At 36.1% G+C, this 13,106-nt stretch overlaps 2 protein-coding genes across 13 annotated transcripts in view; one reads left to right on the top strand and one right to left on the bottom strand.

Annotated features, from left to right (window-relative positions):
- The window catches only part of LOC112571201 (ribosome-binding protein 1-like), a 47,897-nt gene extending 39,471 nt beyond the window's left edge, over positions 1-8,426 (top strand). For 9 of the 12 annotated variants that reach the window (XM_025250038.1, XM_025250039.1, XM_025250037.1 and 6 more), the window contains 2 exons: positions 238-255; positions 3,205-8,426. In XM_025250038.1, the coding sequence (XP_025105823.1) occupies positions 238-255; positions 3,205-3,243 (57 nt within the window). In that variant the 3' untranslated portion in view covers positions 3,244-8,426. The remainder of the gene's footprint in view (positions 1-237; positions 256-3,204) is intronic. The other 3 variants (XM_025250040.1, XM_025250033.1, XM_025250032.1) reach the window with 1 other exon arrangement.
- Positions 8,319-12,965, bottom strand: LOC112571206 (DNA-directed RNA polymerase II subunit RPB9-like). Its single transcript, XM_025250058.1, has 5 exons — positions 12,822-12,965; positions 11,055-11,109; positions 10,334-10,407; positions 9,866-9,992; positions 8,319-8,733 (listed from the first exon to the last, which is right to left on the bottom strand). The coding sequence occupies exons 1-5, from the start codon at positions 12,884-12,886 to the stop codon at positions 8,671-8,673; spliced, it is 384 nt and encodes a 127-aa protein (XP_025105843.1). The 5' UTR covers positions 12,887-12,965; the 3' UTR covers positions 8,319-8,670.
- Positions 12,966-13,106: the final 141 nt, after the last annotated feature.

Here is a 13,106-nt window from a genome sequence, read left to right as displayed (position 1 = left end):
AGTGCAGAAAACTGGAGCTGATAGTCATAGGTTTTGAAAGAGAAATGATACGATTACACTATGTGACATTAACACTGGCAGTGCTTTAAAACAGGTCTTTATAACTAATTAAGATATGATTACAATGTGTAACGTAGTGAGTCACCCAGCACTGCCAATGTCACAGGTTGTAAAATTACAAATCTGAGTCACTGTCCTTGTTACTTCTCTTCATATGTTGCACTGTGTACTTCACAGGGGCAACTAGGGGTGCTGGTGAGTACATCTTGTGTTTATTTTAGGCCAACTTGAGAGAAGGGTGGTGGCGGTAGACTGGTTAGCAGCACTGTTTATAGCCCCTGATCTGCAGAGCTTTGCATTTCCTCCCAGCACACCAAACTGTGAATGGAGTGTCATTTTATTTTCACACATTTCTAGCATGAGTTATCCCCCATATTGGTCATGACATCAGGCAAGCACATACCCACTTCACACAACCCAATCTTCCTTGCATCAAGCTTGACCTAGTTTTCATGGTGCACTTTTTCTTTTATGGTCATTCTTTTACATAAGACACTTAGAAAAGGAAACTTTCTACAACCAGGTGAAAAAGTACTAATATGTCATGTGAATGCATAAGCTCTTAACTCTGTTATTGCAATTTTTTTTCCCCCATAATGGCTTGAAGCCCTATAAAGATTTTTCCCTAGCTTATTAGAATCTGGACTATCCTTAAAACTGTCCATGCTTTTAATTGTTTTACTTCTGTATTGTTTCTGTGCAAGACAATTCCTTCTGAAAATTAACCAGATCTTATTATGGAATGGTGAGGTGCTGTCGTTTCTTTATATCTTGTTACACAAAATGAGGATAATATACATGTATGACTAATGTTAAACATCTAGGTTCCTATCAAATGACATATTCATCAGTTATTTGAATTGTGATTTTTTCTCAGATTTTCACCTAAATTTACAACCAAAAAAAAGGAGAGACAAGGTCTACACTTAGGTCTCTTCATCTTCATGTCAGCTTTTTCTGTCACTTCCATCTTTTCATCCTCTTGCCAGCTGTTTCTGTCACTGTTTGTGCTAGATTCCTCTTCCATAACAGTTCATTGTGGTTAACATGGGCCTTAATGCATGTAAAATTCTTTAAGACTTTAAAAAATGGTGCTGAGATTAGTACTTTTAAAAAATTTTTCCTAATGGCAACAAAGGTGGTGAAACTGGATCAAGTAAAATGTTACAATGGCAAGGCAACTGTGCATTTTTCATTGAAAAAGCACAATCTGGTCAATAATAGTCGTTGTGGTAGCATTCTCTCATTCTTTCATATGTTGGGCAGGGGGTTGAGGGGGAAGGGTTTACATGCATGAATGCCTGAGTAAAGAAATTCTGTGAACCTGACTGATTTTGTCATGCTGATGTCAATCCTTAGAAAAAGTGCACTGGATATGTCAACAATGCAGAAAAATAAAATATCTATTTCTTACAATGCAACTGTTGGGATACACTAGATCTTGCTCAATAATTTGTGATTACAGGTTAATATTTCATGCTTTGACCATTCGGTTTTGATTATTTATACTATGAATGGCTTGTTTTAGCCCGCTAACTCCTCCATCTTGTGGCATAAATTGCTATATCATGCAGTGAGTATGCATCATGCCAGAATCTATCTGCTTAACCTCTATTTAATTCATTTTAAATGTCAAATGGTAATCTCCGCTTGTACATTAGATATGGTAACAGCTCAACAAAATTTTTTTTTTGTTTGGGATGTAGATCGAATGAAGCAGTTCCAGGGACTTAAGGGACTTAAGTCAAGCAGGCTTAGTGTAAAAGTGTAAAAATTTGTGCATTAGGGTTAAAAAAAGCCTGCCCTTCTTGGCCGCTGTTTATTATCTATTTTTAAGAAACCAGCTATTCATTATTTTTGCAGTCTTTATGTGTTTGAATATAAACCAAAAGCAGAGGAAATAATAAGATTCAGGTGAAGTATTGTTTTCTAAGAATGGCCTTGAAGCAAATGCTGAATAAGCATGTAATGTCTGCTTTTCACTCAGTACACAAATGTGTGCTGGAGAAAAGGAAGAATAGTAGAATGCAAAGAGGAGTTTTTGTATAATTTTTTTTCTTTGTAATATTTTATTCTTGTCAGACATTTCTGCAGTCTGGTGGAGCCTGTTGCCTGGTCAGACTTGCTTTGCTTCTTTCCTATTAAAGAAAATTTGAACACTCGTTTTTTATCTGCAGTTTTCATTCTCCTCTTCTGTTTTATTACTTTAAGGGTTTGTTTTCATCCTTTGTCTGACAGTCTAATAAGCTTTGCCAACACACACCACATTTTCATGCTCGCTTGTTTGCCTTTTGAAGACTTTTAATGTGGCATTTAAAAAAAGAAATTTGTGACAGAATAACTGTATGATCCTGTCAAGCTATTCCTACATTTGTGTGAAATATGTCTATATGTCAGAAAATTGTGTATATGGTGGGAAGGGTGTGTGTTTAGGGTATATTTAAGTGTGTGTTATCATTATGTATGAAAGTATGGCAGACCATTGATGTTTTGCAATTGCAGACAAGCAGTGTGTGATCATGTGCTTATGTACTGGACACAGTTTTTCTAGTTTTTCTGTTAAGATCTTTCATACATTTACTGCTAGGTCATTGAAAATTATGATCTTTAATTTATGGTGGAAGTCAAAGAGAAGTAAGCCCCATAAGATTATCTTTTATTATTTTTATTAAGCTTACCGCATGTCAGGCACAACAATCGCTTAAATTTATCCTCTACACAATTTAAAGCAGCAACTATTGTTACAAGATAGAATGGCAGCTGGTCTATGTTTATTACTTTATCAGTTTAATTTGTTTACATATATGGCTTAGACAAAGTATGACTATATTGATGTGGACTGATCTAGGAAGCATTTTCTCGACACTGTTGGAGATGCATCATTGGTATCATGTGTAGTTGTTGGAAGATTGACGCTGTCCATACTTTCTGGAATAGTGCTTCTGTTTGTAGTCAAGATAATACAGACAGCCCTACAAAGATCAGTTGCTGGAATGCATACTTTCATTAGGAATGAGATAATTCCAAACTTCAGTTGTATAAGTTAACCTATTTGTAAAAATAACCATTAGATATATCCTTCTGGAAAACATTGGCAAAATTGCAAATTCATTACTAAAATACATCTTTTTCTATTTTTTGCAGAATCCTTCAGCAGGAAATGATATGGGTACATCTGTGTAGGCTTGCAGATTTACATGCTTTGCCTACACTTGCATAGAAACACACACACACATGCATGCAGATTAATTGAACAGTAAAACAGTTAATTTGAGAGTGTCCATATGGTGAAAACTCATCTCTTTGGGTGTTGCCTTGCACTACTGTATGAGGATACCCTGACCACATCAGCCTTGAACAGCTTTTTGTGGACTACATTGGCAGTGGGCCTGGATTTCTCGTTACCATGTCATGCCTATTGCTAGCATTTCTTCCTCGGACCCCAGCTTGCCGAATGTGTTTAGTCATCCAGTCTTGAAGAAGACTATAAACTTGTGTCCTATAGAGTTTGCTTGCTATGAATGATCTTTGATGTTCACATGTTGCATCATAACAAAATGGTAAAGGTAGAAAAAAGGTCTATTTGAAAATGTTTATGCAAGTAATGTCGTTTTCCGTAAGTTTCTGCAAAGGCGGTGCAGATGACAGTTTCTCTAGTTGAATCAACTCAGCACCGCCCATTCTTGAAAACTACTGTTCTTGCTGTATTAAACAGGTGAAAGTGATGAAGCAGTGTCTCGTTTTGATGACCTTTAAAATATTTTAAAATAAATTTCTAAGATCAGCATTAATGATATACAGTCATTTTATTCATAGTTGCTGTCTCACAGATTTGTATTGCCATTGTAGTGTTTCTTACAATACTTTAGTGTGCATCACATACTGTTGATTTGCATTCAGTGTGTTCCAGTTTAATTGGCTACAAATCATTATAACACAAGAGTTCTTACCCAGTGTATAAAAAAATAGTGACAGATTTACTCCTAGTTCAGAAGAAATTTTTTAAGGGTCTTTCCACAGAATATCATGATCTGGAATAGTTGGAATCAGAATTCAGGCAAGGGTTTTAAACATGCTAATAATTTTTTTTTGTGGGTGGTAGGTGAACAAGCATATTTTTTTAAAATACTTTCTGGGTGATGACAAATAGTGGGTTAAACAGTATGTATTAATCTTGTGATCAAAACAGTCAGGGCACCTCTGGGATATTTAGGGCTGCTGATCTTAAGTATACCAATGGCTGTTACGTTCCTAAACCTCAAGAAGACATTTTGTATTGGAAACTACATTTGTAAACAGATTTACATTTCATATAGCAGTTGCCATCTGTTGGTCCAGAATACTTTTAAAGTAATTTTTTTTTTAATCCATTTGGCTTCAAAATGAGACCGAAGTTCTGTGGAGGAAAAAAAATAGAATTTAAATCCATTAGTAAGCATTCATTACCAAGCAGTTTCTTGTGAGCTTAACAGGGTAATGCTACCCTGGAACTTTTGTTTTCTTTCAGCCAGCTGTCAGGGTCTTTAGAAGTTTTGCAGTTGTCTTTTCTTGATGAAACTATTTAAATCAAAGGAATCTACTTTTTACAGGGTCCTATAGTCTCAATTTAGTGTACTCTGTCCAAGGGCAGTTTAAGGAATATTTAATAGATCTTGCTACACAAGCAGCTAAACCATTTTTAAGTTTTTATTTCCAGCCATGTGTGCGCCAATATTGATAAAAATGTGTTGTTACACTATGTTTGGTATACAGGGATCTGATGTGTGTGCTTGAACTACCAGTTAAGTGGTTAACATGCTACTGTCAACTGCTTCCTGTTTTCTTTCTGGACTGTTTGTAGCCTGATGTTTATAGCTGTGAGCTTATACTATTAATAGCCAGTTGTCAGTTTTGTCTTTCTGTCCTGTTCTTGAGAAAAAGATGTTGAGTGAGCTTTAAATTAGAGACAGGTAGAACTTGTACCCAAGTACACCATCTGTCAGACTTCATTATCTCACACTGCTGAGAAAGTGTGCATGGGTGTATGATGATCCTCCTTTGTGCAGAGCCATGTAAAGACCCATGTCTTTATCTGCAAATCCGTGTCACTTGCACGTTGTCTTTTGTATAATGGCTGTACTTATGAATGCATGCATTTCTTTGCTGATATTTTACACTGCTGTTTGCATGTTTTTGTGAATAGATGAATGTATGGAAGGGAGTTAGGGGAGCTGGTGTGAAGGAGATGAGTGACAAGAAAAAAAGTGTTGAATTGCAACTGCCTGCTTTGAAGTTTAGAAACCTGTATTAAAGTTGAATCTTTCTCTCACATCAACTAAATTCTAATTTTTTGCATTTGTAACAGCAGCTTCTCATGCAGACAGCACTTAACCATAAAGCTCAAGCTTAGCGGCGTTGCCTGTTGTGATGTATTTTATGAGCAGATTACATCAGATCACGTCTTTCGATGTATAACTTCATTTTTAATTTCTGAATATAAGCACAGAAAAAACACTTCTCTTTATCTCTGTTTATAGATTCAAGGGAACTAAAATTAAAACTTCATTTGTGCAATATTTACAGAAAATTGCAGGGTTTACACATTTTGGCAGCAGGAGGGTGAAGGTAAAAAAGTTGACAGACAATTACCAAGCATGTTTATTTTTCACTTTGTCAGGTTGTATCCAAAAAGACCAAAACTGTACAGTGCTTGGTGGTAAATATTTGGCAGTCCTTTCAAAACTTCACTTTTCTCTGTCTTGATTGCTGTAGCTTAAAAATATTTGCAAGTAATTTTATTTGGGGATGAGTGCAACAAAAGGAAAAGTATCAGGGTTGAATGCTGGGTGGGTTTAAAGTTATATTTTTGCACCATGTTATCATGTTCTGGTTGCCTTCCACATGACTGCAATCTTGCTTCATCTTTTGCCATGAATTTGATGTACCCTAACCTCCCTCCACCACCACCTTACACACAGGGCTGTATGTTTTTGCCTCAGAGTTAATTGAGTTTGGGTCATAAATAACCTCTTGCCTTACACCTGCAGACTAGTCATGCTGAACCTATTGATAGCAGGTTATTTAGCAAAGCAAAAGCAGTGTTGTAATGGTCTTGGGAAAAAAAGTCACTTTTTTTTTTCATTGTGTCCCTTGGTTGGTTCTTGTTTTGTGGTGCTGGTAGAGTCTTAATCCTTCTGTGCCTGCCTGGATGTGCCAGTTCTGTTTAGTCTGCTTCAGCATACCAGATAAGCAAAACACAAAGGTATTCTTATATCTAATGCATGATTCTAGGTCCTCAATTTTATACATTATAGACTGAGATGCTTGAAACCATGAACTAATAGCCTTGGACTGCTGGCAGACGATTTTTTTTCCAGTTAACTGCTAAAATGAGGCATGATACAAGAAAGCTTCTGGTTTATTCACATTCTTTGTTACGGCTCGCCGAAACTAACAGCAGATCACTTCGCAAGAGGCTAAGCATTGGTCTTGGTAGACAGACAGCAATCCACTTATACATGTCCTTGTTGAAATTGCACTGCCTAAGAAATCAGAGGCATCTATCCATATTATATAATTCTAATGACCGAACAAAGAAAAAATTTCATTAAACCATTAAACTAACTAAAATTTCCCAGACTTTGAGACACTAGCTGGTGGCTATTCTCTGCAAGCACTCAAAGTGAGTTAAAAGTTGTTTTTGAGGAATGGCTAATTCTGAAAGTATAAACCAAGGTTAAGCATGCTGTTTAGAACAATGCACCTTTTAATGTTTCTTACCTTGTAGGAAAGAACACATGCCATTTGCGATTCTTTATCCCATAATGGATATGTATACAACTATATACAAGACCATTTATTTCAGTAGCCACACATGATCTATATAATTTGTTTACTGCATGATCAAAGGTAGTTTCTCTCAGATTCTGATGGCTTACAAACGAGTGGGAAAGAAAGGGACCAATATAGATTTTGTCCTTTATATTTTTGTTTTCTGGAGGTTTATCGTGTAGCCCACTTCATTTGCTTTTCTAAGCATTTGATAAAGATATGCTTACTATTACTTTCATTCTCTGGATGTTACAGTTTATGGAGATTTTTAGCTACAGACTGCACTATTTGGTCATCTACAACCTCCTAACTAAAGTCTAAACTTTGAACTTAAATTTGTGGCAATCCTGAGGATTGTGGAATTTGACGTGCCCTGCTTGCTCTGTATTAGTCATTATGAATGAGGCAGAGCTTGCATTAAGAGCAGCTTTAAGTGACAGCAAAAAATTTAATAAATTTTAAAAAGTAAAATGGTCAGTGAGGCCAAACATTGATGCCATCCTGGTTTGTGCAGAAGGATGATCAGTCCCTTGGCCAAGACAAATCCCTGATGTTGCTCACTTTCTATTGTTGAAACTCCTTTGAAGCTTACATTAGTGTCTCATTTTGAACCAGGGCTTTTTTTTTATTTGCTGCTTTTTAAAATGAATTTGTTGACGATAGCCAACTGTAATCTGATTGTGAATATGGATTTTTTTTGTTTTTGCATATCAGGGTTTAATTTTTTTTTTTACTTGGGAGAGAAAGTTAATCTGAATGTAGTTGAAAAGAAATTTCTGAAAGTAGTACATGTACTCTTTTATTTTTTTGGATCTTAAGCCAGGGAGTAGTGAGGAATCGTATGCATTTGTATCTCAGGTGTTTTATTTGGTAGCTTGTAGATACAGAGTGGTTGAGGATGCTCTTGTGATAAACATGTATTATCTTGTCCAATAGAATGACTTATCACCTGACAATTTTGATAAGCCCAAGGATGTGCTGCATGTGAAATTTGAAGCGTACATGCATTAAGCAATCTTTATTCTGATAATGACTAGAGTGCTTTTTTATTTTCCGTTTTCTTGGGGTATAAGCAGTCTTGATGCTGTTCTTGTCAATGTGTTAGCAGGTCAGAGACAAACATTAGCCATGTTTAGTTTCAATACTGGAATTAAATAAATGATTTTTACCTCTTCTGTATTAAAAGAGTGGGAATGGGATTTTTTTTTTTAAACTGGCACACTGAAGCAGATTGACAGAAACCACAAATTTATGTTAATATACTCCCTTTGTATCATCAGTTATGAGCAAGTTGGTCTTTTGTTAGCTTCATATTTTTTTCGGGAGACCATAATTCTATGTCTGTTGGACATGCCTTGACTTGTTAGATCATGTGTTGATTTTTTTAGCCTGGCTTAACTGTAGAAATACTTTTTTTCTCCACTATCAATACACCAGGTGGAAAGGCATTGAATTTTAATCTAGTTTATTGATGTCAATGTATGTTGCTAAAGCCTTATCTTGGAGACATTCATGTTTCAATGATGAGGTACATCAAATAAACATAAGGTCACTGATGCCAATACTTTTTGTTTTAAACTCTGGATGACTGTGGCATGTTTGAAGTAATCTTAAAATATGACATGCAATTCTTACCTATGAATGTGCCGAGTACACAAACAAATTCAAAATGTCTTCCTTAGTTTTAATTACAAACAAAAGCCAGAAGTAGCAGTCATCTCGGGGCATGTCACAGTTGTGCGAGATGTGTTTTGACATCAACAGAACTGCACTTTTCAAAGTTTTAAGAAAAATCCAGTGTCACTCTGTCCACCGATGCACACACTGTTGATTGGTACACACATAGTATAGCCGCATTCCCTCCTATACACAAGAACGTGAAGTTATCTAGAGTACATATCAGAACTTTAAAAATATTTTCATAGTTACTCATCGGTATGTTACCCAAGTCTTCTTAAACAAATGCTGACAAGAAATGGAAAAGACAAAGCAGTTAACATTTAAGATAATGGTACAATTAAAATAATGACAAACTTTATGATAATGTGTTTCCCTCGGGACTATAAGGCAACAATGCGAAATAACACAAACTCTTGTCAGGCAGGAACATTAACCCAAACAAGCCAGTGAAAGACAAAGCAAGACTATAACAAACGATGCAGGAGAAAAAGACAGCTGATGGAACATTTAGAAGAGATCCTGAATCAACCTCATCCACCATTCCTGATATACACCAGCCCTCCCACTAAGACAGAAATCATCAAAGCTATCAAAAGCATGAAAAGTGGCAAAGCAGGTCCAGATGGCATATCCCCAGAAGCACTAAAGGCAGATCCAAAAACAACAATAATCTTATTCTGCATCTTCAACACCAACATGAAAGCTGTCCTACCGTATGGTTCTATCAACAAGCTCAAGACCTTTGCAAACCAATGCCCACGCCATATTCTGGGAATAAGATGGCCTGAAAAGATCTCCAACAGCAGCCTGTGTAAAAGAACCAACCAGAATGCTACTAGCCAAGACATCAAAAAGCGCAAATGGGGTTGGATAGGACATACGCTGTGCAAACCAGTTGACACCAAACCAGTTTACTGTAACCCTCAAGGGAAGAGGAGAGTTGGAAGACCAAACAAGATTTGGAAAAGAACAGTAAAGAGCGAGGCAAAGGATGTTGGAACAAACATGGGCTCAAGTGAGGGGTGCTGCCCAAAACCAGGTCTGCTGGCGAGGTGTTGTTGTAGCCCTATGCTCCTCAAGGATTAACAAGGAATAACCTAAACATGATAATGTGAAACTAGCAACAAGAAGATCCTATGAATAGAAATCACCTTGCCTTATAGGGCTTGAAATGAAAAGGTTACTTTTGTGCTCCTTCAATTCTGAAAATAGTAATTACTTTTGAAACAAAACCAATCACTGTGTATCTGTAAAACTACTTGCAAAGATTAAAAATGGTCACAGAAAAGGAGAAAAATATTTCTTGTGAACAAACCTCTGCTTTGGTACTATGTGACTGAAAAAAGACAGCTTCTCGATGGCCACACTTTGGACATGGGTGGTCCTCTGTCCGTGGAAGAGTTGGATCAGCAATCACATCACCTACTATTTGTGTTAGCTCACTGAAGAAATTGAAAGTTTGTTAAAAGTTATTAAAATACTGCTTCTCTTTCTCTAAAAAATGTATTTAGCAGGATTTATGAATCTGCTTGTGAGCTGCTACTTGTCAATGAACTGTCAAAGACAAAAAGCCACATACTGTTCACTCCTCTGGGACAGCTTTTACTGTAATATAAAGATACATCTGTTGCACCTTTTGTGCCTAAACCCACTACTTCTTTGTTCGTTACCATCTTCTATTACTAGTATCTCCACTTAACATGATCTAGGGATGAGAGGTGGATGTGGGATAGAACTGCGGGAACCAAAATATTAATGGAAGTATCCAAAATGTGATACTCACTCAACCTCGTGCATGATCTTATTTACGTATATGCATCGGTTATCAGCTTCCTGCTGGTAATCACAATTTCTGCACTAAAATCATAAAAAAGAACAGCGCAAGTTATAATCCTGAAACCTTGCATTATAAAATGTAATTACTATGATTATGCTTGATAACCAAATAGTCCCTCTCTCACTCACACTGATGCAAAACATCCGTGAAAGGAATACAGATGAGAATAATAATCAAATAATAATAATAAATGCAAAATTTGTAAAGTGCATACTCACACTCCTAAGGAGCATGCTCTTAATGCTTAAGAACAAGAATGAAACGTGTACAGCATACAAGGGACAGGAAAACAAACAAATAGCATATGAACTATAAAACTATAAAAGAATCAACAATTGTACTAAACGAAGAATACAATCAAATACAGAAAACACAACAAGGAACCAAATAACAAGAACAAGAGCGGAGATTAACATGATATTGCAAAAGGGAGGGTGTGATAAAAAAGACTAGCATTATGGGAAATGTTAGGAGTAGTGTTTACATCAGTGAAGCAGCCATTCAAGTTGTTAAAGTCTGCACAATGATGGTAAAATTTGAAACAAATGGATACAAAGTAGACCCCATCACCAAAAAGAGGTTGTCTCACAGCTATATCTCATTTGAACTCGATTCTGCCACTACATGCCATTTTCTGTAACTCATTTATGTGTCAAAGTTGACTTACTGCATATAAAAGAACTTTATTCTCCTTGTCCTCTTTTGGATATAACATGTTGTTGCTGAAAACAAATAAAAAATAAAATTTTCCAAAGATAACTAATACAGTTTAATGCTGTTCTTCAACCAGCAGCCATTCATTCATTTAGTGTACATAACATGCAAGACTTCAATAAAAGTCTCTGAATTGTCTTATGATAGTAGTATTTGTTTAGCGTTTCCAAAAGATTTTGCACCCGCAGATGCAAACGTCTTCATAGCTACAGCTCAAATGCGTCGATTCATCTGTATTGAATGAGTTAATCCATTTACTCATGGGGAAACAAAATTCTAAAAATGATGGTGTTAGCGGTCCAATTGCAAATATAAATTGGTTCTATATGATGACAATGTAGTGTTAGACCCAGGTATCCATCATGAAGATCTGGAGAAGCATCCAAAATGAGAGCATAAGAGGGAAGGAGGCATACTGTAAAAAGGAAAGAAAGTGCTGGTGGGTTTGATGATTGATGCTTCAGTTGACAATCCTCTATCTTCAGCTGGTTGCAGACTCTAAATGCTTTAACACAGGGGGCAAAGGATTCCACAGCACAGAAACTGTATTCTAAATGCTCTAGCCACTTTTTGTTGGTATTCCCCGGAGCAGGAAGACAAAAGCAGGACTGTGAGACCAAATGAAGACAGTGGACTAGCTCATGCACGAGTATAGCCTTTCTCAAGTATTCGGAAGCTATATTTCTCATGCACAAGTATGTATGTGATAAGATCTTACAGACAACTAGCAGAGGAACTGCTCAGGTTAAACTTGCCTCTCTGTGGCTTTAATGACAAACTTCTATTCACCACTTCAAATCACAAATGTACTGAATTCAATAATTAGCATGAACAGCATCAGTATAGTGAAATATTCTTAACTCTTGTACTTTTGCATATGTATTCTTGATTTCCATTCTATATCTTGTTGAGGTTGACAGTTTATCTTCCACTTTGTTGTATTCGCTCATTTATATCTCTTTCTCCTGTGGACTCTCACACCATTTTCAGTAAAGATTATGTCTTAGATCCTTTTTTTTTTCTAGTGGAGGGGAGATAATGACTGTATGTTGCCACAAGGCTTTCTTACTTGCTTGCTCACTCCCTCTTAATCTACCATAGGGTACCCTCTTAAATTATGCCTTCAAACTCTCCAATGTGCAGTAGTTTTTCTTTATTTAGAGCCAGTAGTTATTCTTACAAATAAATCTTAAAATAATCACGCTCTGAAGCAACATATACCAACTAAACATAAGACTACAGTCCTTTGTTGATGAGTATTCCTGCAAAATTTTGTCAGGGTCTGGCAAATGCTGAGGATTTGTATAATTATTAACCAGAAACCCAAACAAACCAATCTTGCCATCCTCTACTTGGAGTGACGTATTTAGAAGCTTTGTACATATAATGATTCACTCTGTTTTAAATCTTCTGTAGTTTGTGCAGAAGAATTGAGTCCTGAGTGTATTACTACTGCTATACTACCATAGTCTATAGAAAAACACACTGGTTTCAAGTGACAAATTCATCGATAAATTTATACTTTTGCAAGAGATAAGCGAAATGTATTCTAGATACTGATAGTACAATACTCATTCATCAAAGTTCTACTTAAAATATTTAAGCTAAGGTTCAAGAAAGATTCTGAACTAGCAGACAGTAATACTTCGGGCATATATATATATGTTAAGGTTTATTTTAGGTCATATATACAGATTTTCTGAAAAGATGTAGGACGTACCATTCTTTACAAAATCGAATGCCAACAAACCCAGGGCCGTCGTCGTGCTGTTCATACATCTCCATTTCGCTGTTATAATTTTTTTTTTTCTCTCGAAACGGAAGTGTAGTCCTCAAAACGGAAGTCTTTCCTACAAAATTAAAAACAAACTTATAAAAGAATTATGAAACTTTAACATTAGAAAAGGTTAAATATAAACAATAATGAAACCCACTAAATTATTTTAATGTCTAATAATAATAATAATTATAACTTGTGGTGTGTTTACATTATCTGGAAGTTGGG

Source organism: Pomacea canaliculata, linkage group LG8 (assembly GCF_003073045.1).
Source record: "Pomacea canaliculata isolate SZHN2017 linkage group LG8, ASM307304v1, whole genome shotgun sequence".
In the NCBI taxonomy this organism is placed as follows: Eukaryota; Metazoa; Mollusca; class Gastropoda; order Architaenioglossa; family Ampullariidae; genus Pomacea; species Pomacea canaliculata.
Note: the sequence above shows the minus strand (reverse complement) of the source record. Positions and strands in the feature narration are given on the sequence as shown.

What these genes read in the sequence shown, in the direction of transcription:
- LOC112571206 (XM_025250058.1), bottom strand. Translation starts at nt 12,886, where the DNA reads ATGGAGATGTATGAACAGCACGACGACGGCCCTGGGTTTGTTGGCATT. An exon ending in ATTCGATTTTGTAAAGAATG is followed by an intron (nt 11,110 to 12,821) that starts GTACGTCCTACA and finishes ATTTGTTTTCAG; the next exon opens with CAACAACATGTTATATCCAA. An exon ending in AAGATCATGCACGAGGTTGA is followed by an intron (nt 9,993 to 10,333) that starts GTGAGTATCACA and finishes CAATTTCTTCAG; the next exon opens with TGAGCTAACACAAATAGTAG.